The 11,118-nt window shown below is 33.5% G+C and overlaps 1 protein-coding gene across 1 annotated transcript; it reads left to right on the top strand.

Annotated features, from left to right (window-relative positions):
• Window positions 1-249: 249 nt before the first annotated feature.
• Window positions 250-9,781, top strand: LOC107604695 (70 kDa peptidyl-prolyl isomerase). The gene is made up of 12 exons (XM_016306342.3): window positions 250-474; window positions 808-894; window positions 1,066-1,326; window positions 1,659-1,736; window positions 1,842-1,922; window positions 2,119-2,316; window positions 2,468-2,554; window positions 2,845-3,035; window positions 3,124-3,246; window positions 3,343-3,489; window positions 9,128-9,255; window positions 9,560-9,781. The coding sequence occupies exons 1-12, from the start codon at window positions 312-314 to the stop codon at window positions 9,657-9,659; spliced, it is 1,644 nt and encodes a 547-aa protein (XP_016161828.1). The 5' UTR covers window positions 250-311; the 3' UTR covers window positions 9,660-9,781.
• Window positions 9,782-11,118: the final 1,337 nt, after the last annotated feature.

Genomic DNA, 11,118 nt, shown 5'->3' on the forward strand with positions numbered 1-11,118 from the left:
CAGTAAAAATCCATCATAGGTAGTGAGTATAGTTTAACTAAAACCTTTAATTTTTATTCTAAAGTATATATAAAAAAAAGTTAAACTCTTGTAAAATTAAGAAAATGAATTCAGCATTTGAGCTGAGAGTAATTTGTCCCCGCAAATTAATTTTATTATCACATTTTAATTTTTAACAATAGAAGAAATAAAAAAAAAACAGCAATAAAAAAATATCTGTGAACCGACAGGTTCAAAAGGAGGGAAACCAACAACGGCTTATCCTTTGCTTTGAAACACACAACACAATCTCTTCTCTCTGTCTCATTTCAATGGCAGTGTCTCCTCCTCTTCCAAGCCAGTCTTTGGAAGCTGAATTTGAAGCTCAGAACTCTGAATCCCCACTCTTGCAAATTGGAAATGATGGCCTCACTAAACGTGTTATAAGGAAAGGTCTCACTTGGCAAACTCCATTCTTTGGAGACGAAGTTGAAGGTTACCCACTGTTTTATACCACTTCATATGCTTCACTTATCTTTCTCCTTTTCTTGTTTTGTAGTCTAGTTCATACTTAATTTTTCAGCTTTATCACCTTTTTGATATTGAGTTCTAATACTAAAGCTCATAGTTACATGATTCACCAATTAGAAAGCATAACGCATACCAATTCGCATGTACTGGGTACCAATTTATCTGCATAGCAAAATGCCATATGTATATTTTTCACGTAAAATATTCTACATATGGCATATGGCGTATCTGTTTTCGTACCGGAACATATTGCGTATGTAACTATGCTAAAGCTAACATTGTCTTTTCTTCCTTCAGTTAATTTCAGAGGACAAGTTGAAAATGGAGCATCTCTTGAATCCAGTTATGATAAAGGGTCCTCGTTTCGTTTCAAATTAGGCCAATGTAATATGCACTTCCATACTTCATAATATCTTCATAATGTTCTCAGTTTACAAAGTTACATATAAATTTACTTGCTAGTGTATAAATTCAGTGATAACTATTAAAAATGGAACTTCACAATGTGGATAATGAAATGGAAATTGAATTCCATGCTATTATTTCTATAATCAGGTGAAGTTATCAAGGGTTGGGATGAAGGAGTTGGGAGCATGAAGAAAGGGGAGAGAGCAATCTTCAAAATGCCACCTAACTTGGCGTATGGGGAAGTAGGGTCTCCACCACTGGTTCCTCCCAACGCGACTCTCATTTTCGAAATCGAATTGCTATCTTGGAATACCATTAGAGACTTGAATGGTGATGGAGGAATCATCAAAAAGATTCTAAAAGAGGGAGATGGATGGGCTACCCCTAAAGACGCTGATGAAGTTCTAGGTACACTCTGCTTTTTTCTTATGTTTCCTTTTTAATTTATATAAAGATAAAGTATAGAAAATTAATTTTTAGTTAGTCAACATTAGTCAACTTTTTCTTAGAATTTATAATTTAGGGTCTAAAGTTAAGAGTTTGTGATTTAGAGTCTAAAATTTAAGATAAACAAAATAATTTTAAAAAAGATGAGCTGATATTGGCCGAAAAAGAATTGATTCCTTATCATTACTCAAATATAATTCGAGTAAACCTCAACCCTCTCGTCCCTAACCAAAAACACAGGGACAAAGTAGTCTTTCAAGATTTGAAAGTGGCGAATTGGTGATTGTTTACAGTGAAATATGAAGCAATGCTAGAGAGTGGCATGCTTGTCTCTAACTCTGACCAAGGTGTGGAATTTAATGTAAGTGAAGGTAAGGTTTAGTGCTGTATGTACTTGGTTTCAGAATTTATTTTATTTTCTTAGTTGTTCAAATAAAATTGATTCAAAACCTCAACATTATTGTGTACTGGATCAGGCTATCTATGTCCTGCCATGAGTGTAGCAGTTAAGACCATGAGAAAGGGTGAGGTGGCAGAGCTAGCTTTGAAATTCTCTTGTAAGTTAATCAAAATTCAAAATTTATTTCAGATGAAATATGAATAATGTATTTCCAAGTTATTACTTTCCTATTTTCTTTGTGTTGTGTTATACTCTCTGCTTCAAAATAATTGTAATCTTGATTAATTTGTTCTATTAAAAAATTAATATATTAGTATGTTTAGCCATAGACTGATATTAACTTAACTTTGTAGATGGAATCATTCAAAATCCAGATAGAATCAAGGAGCCTGATGGTTTTCTCCAACCGGATTTCAAGATAATAACCATCAAACTAGAGTTAGTATCATGGAAAATTGTGACCGATGTCACAGGCGATAAGAAAATATTGAAGAAAATTAAGAAATCTGGTGAGGGGTTCGATCGTCCCAACGAAGGATCTCATGTGAAAGGTAACTTGTATCTCAAGAAAATGAGCTTCTGTACATCTAATACATGAGGCTCCTATTATCTTGGTATTGCAGAAGAAGTTGAAGGATGAACTGTTAGACTCTTGCTATCTTAATTCTCAAGTTCTAAATTAATGTTTTCAATTGGTTGCAGTTATATATTCATGTAAACAAAAAGATGGAACAATTATTCAGAAGAAAGGATCAGAGGAAGAACCTTTTGAGTTCACAATTCAAGAAGGTATGCTTTTTCTGTCATACTTGAAATTTATGTTTGATAAAAAAAAAATTGCTACATACTATTAAAAATTTTATAATGAAAAAATTTAGGGTTCAATTCTTGTTAGCCAGATTATTCTTTTAAATAAAAAGTTTAGAATTTAGTACAAGATAAGATAGATCTGTGTATAGCCCACACTTCAAAACCAAAATAAATAAATAAAAAATCATGTGCAAGTAAATATGTTAAATATAAAATTATTCATTAATACTATCAGTTTAATTTTGGCTTGTTTTATTTTATTTTTCCAGGACAGGTGCCTGAGGGTCTAGAAAGAGCAATAATGACAATGAAAAAAGCAGAACAAGCTCTTGTGACTATCAGTGCTGATTATTTTAGTGACAACAATTCACAGGGAGAAGGAGAAGACACACCTAACAATAACAATAATAGTAATAATAAAGTCCTTTACTATGAAGTTGAATTGGTTGATTTCGTTAAGGTTAGTTGATTGAGACGAATTATTTATAATAATTACTTTTACTTCTCACTTATGATATGCTCAAATCAAATTTCTTTAATGTTTAAAGGAGAAACCATTTTGGAAGATGGACAACCAAGAGAAATTAGAAGCTTGTGAGAAGAAGAAGCATGATGGGAATTTGATGTTTAAGGCTGAAAATTTCAGGCGTGCATCCATGGAATATGAAAAGGTTAGTTGATTAATTAGTTAGTTATATACATATACTATATACTGTGGAATTATTAATGAGTTAATGATATATTTTTATTGATTTGATACTGTATAGGCTGTAAAATGCATAGAGTTTGATCATTCATTCAGTGAAGATGAGAAGAGTCATGCAGATACGTTACGGTTATCATGTAACTTGAATAATGCTGCTTGTAAACTCAAATTGGGGGACTACACTGAAGCTTCCAGATTATGCACAAAGGTATCCTCTCATCCTCTTAATAATATGAGCTAATTTATATAAATTTTAATTTGAAAATAAAGCTTAAAAAAAGTTGATTTTTTTTAATATCTTTTTTTCCTCAAAAGAAAAACAAAAAACATTGAATAGAGAGTGGATTCACTTTCATGTGTCCTATATTATATATCTCATCCTAATACAAAATCAAAGCATTTGATTATAGATGTTGTTAAAATATAATTATTCATGTGTCTTTTTTTATCGGTTTAAATCTTTTAAAAAATTTGTTTCATGACATATAATATCAGAACTTTTATAACTTAAAACTCTGAAATTCGATTCTTATTGACTTAAAAAAAGTTATTTTAAGATAAGACAAATAAAAAAAAGAAAAAAAAGCTAAGCAAAAAATTACGCAAACCAAAAAGAAATCTATTAAATCAAAGAATAGTGAAAGAATTGGAATGAATTCGATGGATTCATTGCACTATATATATATATATATATATATACAAGAGGTGTGGTTGTTGGTGTAGACAACACTACAATACAGAAGATGTGGTTGTTGGTGTAGGCAACACTACAATACAAAAGATTTTATTCACTGTGAACTATAACTAACTACCTATAACTTGAACTAACTTAACTAATTAATAAATAACAACCTAACACTAACATCCCCCTCAAGTTAGAGCATACAAATTGTATGTTCCTAACTTGGACATAAGAAAGTAAAATTGAGGTGGAGGGAGAGCTTTAGTTAGAATATCAGCTAGTTGATGTTTAGTAGGTACATGAATCAATCTAATGGTGTCAGCTTCAATCTTCTCACGGATGAAATGGCAGTCAATTCAACATTTTTGGATCTCTCATTAAAGGTGGGATTTGATGCCAATTGAAGAGCAGAGATGTTGTTGCAAAATAACATGGCCGAATCGACTTGGACTCTAAAGAACTAAAGTAAACCAATTAACCAAATAACCTCACAGCTAGGATGAGCCATGGACCTATATTCGACTTCGGTGGAGCTCCTAGAGACTATTATCGCTTCTTGCTCTTCCAAGCAATGAGAGAGTCACCTAAGAAGGCACAGTAGCCTGTAGTTGATCTCCTTGTGTCGAGACAACTACCCCAATCAACATCAGAGTATATGGACAGGGTGAGTTGGGAAGCAGCTGAAAATAGAATCCCTTGGCCTGGTGCATTCTTAAGGTACCTTAATACTTGGTGAGCAGCTTGTAAATGAGGCATCCGCGGGTTAGACATGAATTGTGCCAGTTTAGTGACAGCAAAGGTAATGTCTGACCGGGAGATAGTGAGGTACATGAGGCGACCAATGAGTCTCCTATATGCAGAAGCATTAGAGATCGGATCACCTTCTTTAGCTCATAATTTGAGATTGGCATCCAAAGGAACTGTTGCTGGCTTGCAATCCAAGAGGTTGGTGTCTTCTAGCAAAGAGAGTGTATACTTGAGCTGTTGGCGAGTTCCAAGCCTAAAAAGAATTTTAAGTCCCCCAATATTTTGAGTTTAAAAATGGATTGCAGCTTTAATTGGACTTTGGTCACCATATCAAGGCTAACTCCTGCAATTATGATGTCGTCTACGTATTCCAATAGGAAGGTTACAAAATCACTAGAACCTGTTGAGAATAAGGAGTAGTCACTCTTGCATTGAGTGAAACTATTTTGCTTAAGAGTTGAGCAAAATTTGTGAAATCACTGTCTCGAAGGTTGTCTAAGCCCATAAAGTGACTTTGTAAGCCTACATACCAGGCCTTTCTTGCATTCGAGATGCCCTATTAGAAATTCCATATATACCTCTTCATCCAAATCCCTATTGAGAAGTGCATTATTGATGTCCAATTGGATTAAATGCCACTTACGCACTGCTGTAATGCCTAGTAGAACTTGTACAGTGGTGACTTTAGCTACAAGGCTAAAGGTATCTTTAAAATCGATTCCTGCTTGTTGTGTGTATCCCTTGACTACTAATCTTGCTTTGTACCTTTCTAAACTCCCATAAGCTTTTAGTTTGGCTTTGTAAACCCATCTGCACCCTATGGCAACTTTGGTGGGTGGTAAAGGAACCAATTTCCAAGTGCTGTTAGACTCCAAAGCCTCAAGTTCTTCTTTCATTGCAGTCCTCCATTCCTCATGTTTAACTGCTTGATGGTAAAATTGTGGTTCAGGAATAAGATTGGCTTGGTAAATAGAATGATAAGTGTGGTTCAATCTATGGTTGTTGAAGAAGTTTGAAATCAGGTAAGGAGATTTATTATGACAAATATAGGCATGAAGGTAAGAGGGAGTATGTTTAGTTATGTGGGATCTTCTAGGTTGGATGGAAGTAGAAGGTGAGGTTTGGTTTTCTATAAGAGGGAGTATTTGGGATTGATTATTGGTTGTAGTTAGTGATTGAGGTATCTCAGGTACGGTTGGGATTGTTTGAGCATTAGGCAACGGTTCAGAATCTAATATTGGATTGGGGAGGACAAAGTCAAAGAAGATGTTAGGATGGATCTTGAGGCAATTGAGACTCTCCTCCAATGAAATTGTGTGCTACTTGCCTCAGACCATGCATGGATGGACTTCTTCCTCTATTATAATTTAGTGGAAAACCATGAAGCTTGAAACACTTATCAATTGTATGATAAAAAATTCCACAATAAGAACAAAGAGGCCTGTCCTTTTTCACATTCCCTCTTCCTTTGCCTGATTGTGGAGGCACATGCTAATTTCTTGCAAAGAAAGTAAGTTGAGTTGGGGTTGAGGGTGCTCCAATCACCTTGTACTTCTCTTCTTGGACTACTAGGGACAGGACCTTGTTGATTGATGGTAGAAGCTCCATCAATAGAATTTGTTCTCAAATCTGAGCATAGGAATCATCTAACCCCATTAGAAAATAATGTACGTACTCGTCTTGTAGAAAAGCTTGCATTGGCCATGAATCAGCACAATTGCAAGGAATTGGATGATATGAGTTGAGTTCTTCCCAAAGAACTTTATCTTTGTGAAGTATTGTGAAACCGTCATCGAACCTTGACTCAAGTTCACTAACTTTCGCTTGAGTTCAAAAATTCTTGGACCATTGCCATGTTGAAACCTTTCTTTGAGATCATTCCACAGCTCTTCAGCTGAAACAGTATAAACCAGAGATGTTGCAATTTCTTTGGACACCATGAGAATTCAGGTGCTAACTATATCATTCACACATTGCCATATATCGAATTTCTCGGCATTAAGCTCAGGATCTGGACGCAATACTGGTGCACGAATCCCCATACCTTTGTACAGCTGTACCAGCAAGTGCACTAGGTCGTCCAAATAATACCTGAGCAAGTCAGAGTCGATCCCACGAGGATTATGGTTTGAAGCAAGCTATGGTTATCTTCCAGGTCTTAGTCAGGCAAAATCAAAAGGTTGTTGGTTGGATTGATTTAAGGGCAATCAGTAATAGGAATATAGTTGAGGATTGAAGTTGCTTTGTCTTTCTGAATTAACTCTGGTAGTACTATTTCCTTTGCTTGTGAATAATTTATTCAATGGCAGGCTGTATGTGATTGACGCTAGTTTGAGCAGCTGCCAATACTCCTCCAGATCTGAACCCCAGGATTAGTGCGGATCCATTCTGATTGAGGGTGAAGCTTCTGCAGTTCATTCTCCTTGATGATCCTACTCAAAACGCCACAGATAAGGTCAAATCTTCCAAATCGGAGGATGTTGTGCCTTTGGTTCTAGCCTCTATCACAGAGACTCTAATCTTCCCGTAAATTGGCTGAACTGATGTCTCGAGAAGTCCCCAACAAAGTCATGGATTAGCCGTCTGAGAGATGTATAGACAAGCTGGTGGTTCATCATTGTCCGATGAAAGATGCACTCTGAACCCATGTAGAATGTGATAACCTTATGTCATTTCAACGCATTCATATTGATGAAGAATGAATATACATATTAGAATTAATCAAACACGGATCAAAGAGAAACAATAATACTTTTATTAATTCATAGGACTCAGCAGGGCTCCTCCCCTCAACCTAGGAGGTTTAGAAACTCATACTGAAAGGAGATACAATGTGGTAAACAAAAATATGATGTAAAGTGGCTTAAGATCCTTAACAAAGAGTGATCTTCTACTTTAAATACTAAACTAATGACTAATAAGGGTAAAACAGTCTTCTTAGTGCTAAAATTCACTTATGGGGCCCACTTGGTGAGTGTTTGGGCTAAGCTTTAATGAGATCCACGTGCTATGAGGTCTCTAGGGCATTGAACGCTGGCTAGGGGGTCTTGTCTAGGCGTTTGGATGCTGGTCTCTGCTCTTTGGGCGCTGGACGCCTGGAAAGGTACAGGAGGCTGGCATTGGACGCCAGTTTTGGGCTTTCTAATCTGAAGCAAAGTATGAACTATTATACATTGCTAGAAAGTTCTGGAAGCCACCTTTCCATAGCCATTGAGAACGCTCCATTTGGACTTCTATAGCTCTAGAAAAGCTCTTCCGAGTGCAACGAAGTTAGATCCAGACAGCATCTACAGTGCTTTCTTTGTCTCTGAATCAGACTTTTGCTCCAGCTCCTCAATTTCAGCCAGAAAATACCTGAAATTGCATAAAAACACAAAAACTCAAAGTAGAATCCAAAAATGTGAATTTAACACTAAAACCTATGAAAACTTAATAAATACTAAACAAAACCTACTAAAAACTATATAAAAATGATGTCAAAAAGCGTATAAAATATCCGCTCATCAGATACTGAACCATTGATGAATCCAAATTTGCACTTAGCGTTGAGGGCTTTTTTCATGGCTATACTCCATGAGTTATAATTCTCTTTGGTGAGTTGTTAAGTAACTAGAGTGAGTCCTGATTGGTCTGTAGAGGACAAGAAAAATGGATTTGCTATGGATAAATTTGTTCTTGAGTAAAGAACGGTCTTTCACACTCGATCTCATGATCGGAACCCTAACTTCTTCAAATAATGAAATTTAATCTGAAGAAATGACGCAGCTCTCATAAACTCTATTGGAAGAGTTCGAGTGTGAGGAAGAAAAGAAATGGAGAAAGAAGAGAAAGAATAAGAGAAAATGAAGGAAAATGAAGGAAAATTGAAGAAGGAAGAATGTGGAAGATGAGAAAAAAATGATAGCGTCTTATACCATATTGAATCAAAGAATAGTGAAAGAATTGGAATGAATTCGATGGATTCATTGCACTATATATGTGGTATATATATATACAAAAGGTGTGGTTGCTGGTGTAACACTACAATACAAAAGATTTTATTCAATGTGAACTATAACTAACTACCTATAACTTGAACTAACTTAACTAATTGATAAATAACAACCTAACACTAACAAAGTCTTGTATGATGAGACATGTTAAAGATATAATTATTTATGTGTCTCCTTTAATCAGCTTAAACTTTGAAAAAAAAAAGTTTCATAACGGTTCTAATACAACTAATAATAATGCCCTTGATTGTGTAGGATGCACAGAACGAATGAATAAATTAGTTAATTAAATGGAAATGAAGTTTCTATTGAATGTATCATGAGAAATTCTAAAAATATATATCGTTTGCATAATAATACAGAGTTAACTAAATTGTATTCAATAAATTAATGAAATTTTTGTGTATATTTTGAATGAATTTCAGGTACTAGAGAAAGACCCTTTAAATGTGAAGGCTCTATACAGAAGATGCCAAGCATACCTGAAAACATCAGATTTGGAGAAAGCTGAGGTTGATATTAAAAGAGCACTCATTATTGATCCAAATAACAGGTAAATTCTCTATATTAATTAGTTTTTGCAATTTCAAACTCTGCATTTTTCAATTAATATTTATAATAACTATTCCTTTGAGAATTCTATCATACTCCCAAAAACCTAGTGCATCATGCACCAAGCTAAGATATATAATTCAATTGACCTGAATCTATACCATTGAATTATGGTACATGATGCACCAAATTGAGGTTGGTACATCCAATACATTATTTTCCCTTTTTTCCCTTTTTTTTTGTAGTTCTATTTGAATAATAATTAATAATTATCTGTTACATTACTTGGATTGGCTTATTATCAGAGACATTAAAGTTGAGTACAAAGAGTTGAAGCTCAAGCAGAAGGAATACAATAAATATGAATCCAACATCTTCGGCACAATGTTTTCAAGGATGAGCTAGCTAGTTAATTCCAACAAAGTGATGATTTTGTCTTCCTCGATACATGTTTTCGTCTATTGGTTTTGATTTAACAATATTTATACACTCAAAAATGAATGTCTATATGCGATGTTAGCCTTAAACGAGACCACAAAAATGCTAAGTAAAAAACAACTAACTTTAAGAATTATACGGGATAACACACAAAAACAATAAAAATATGTATTATGGGTCTCACAAAACAAATTGAAAATGAGTCTCATGTAGTATTATAGTACAATACTACATGAAAATTATTATTCAAGTATATATGTAAGGATGTAACTCGTATATTATTCAAGTGAAACTAACAAGCTCACCAATGATTATTAACTCAACATCATTATTGTTTAAACATGAACGATGACAAACAGTTATATTATTATTTCGAGTAATGCAATCCCCTCGTTTGCAAATTGTTAGAGAAATTGACTGCAAACCTCTTGGTCGTAATTTGGACAAACATCGCAATTTGGACAAACATAATCTCTGCAACAATCTGGATTTGAATATTTGTCAATGCATGTATCATCTCCTTCAATACATTTGTTACTCATTTGATTTGATTGCATTAATTATTTCACAACTACAACAAAAAAAAAAATTTAAATACATTTAATTAATGAAAAGACATGACTTGTAGGGTAATTATAGTATTTACATTGCTTTAGATCTAAAAAATTACTATATAAACGACAAGTATCAAAGATTTTTTTATTTAAATAAATTAAATATATTATTTATCGAAATTTATAATACACAGAATACCTATATATATATATATCGGGTACTGTGATCCAGATCACATTAAACATTTATTTCGGATATTTAGTCACCAATTACCTTGATTTAATGAAAATTGAAATGCATTTCGGGTGCAACCAGGGTATGGCACAATGCGTTTAATGCCAGTGTATCTAGAACACATATATTATTTAACGATTTAACTACAGTATTACGTATTCGTGTTATTCTACTCGTATGATTAGTTAAATATTCGATTCAAAAATATAATTTGTAAGTATAAAAATATAATTTTTTAAAATAATAAAAATTAATAATATTATTTGGGTCGATTTAAAAAATAAAAACTGATATATTTTGTTACTATTTTTAATACGTATGAAATTTTAAATCACTAGTTTTAAATTAGTGGAGGGACGCAATTTCACATAAATTTTAAATTAGACCACATTTAAAAGTAATTTTAAGTTGATATTTTTGAATAAAATTAATTAAATTGATAAAAAAATTAAATGAATAGTATTTAAATTGTAATAAATTATACTAGTTTTAAAAATATTTAGATAGTTAAAATTTGAACTGGTTTAGTGTTAATCCAATTTTACTCTAAACCATTGACATCTAGAATTAAGGTGAAATTAATAACAACTTTTAATTCCAATCATCCACTACTCTCAACGTGTACACTTTTAATTCA

This window comes from Arachis ipaensis, chromosome B6, assembly GCF_059453495.1.
Source record: "Arachis ipaensis isolate K30076 ecotype BB chromosome B6, ASM5945349v1, whole genome shotgun sequence".
In the NCBI taxonomy this organism is placed as follows: domain Eukaryota; kingdom Viridiplantae; phylum Streptophyta; class Magnoliopsida; order Fabales; family Fabaceae; genus Arachis; species Arachis ipaensis.

Excerpts from the sequence above, each read along its gene's own strand:
- LOC107604695 (XM_016306342.3), top strand. The coding sequence starts at position 312 with ATGGCAGTGTCTCCTCCTCTTCCAAGCCAGTCTTTGGAAGCTGAATTT. Across the intron at positions 1,923-2,118 it reads GCTAGCTTTGAAATTCTCTT|ATGGAATCATTCAAAATCCA; the intron begins GTAAGTTAATCA and ends TTAACTTTGTAG. Across the intron at positions 3,036-3,123 it reads AATTGGTTGATTTCGTTAAG|GAGAAACCATTTTGGAAGAT; the intron begins GTTAGTTGATTG and ends TAATGTTTAAAG.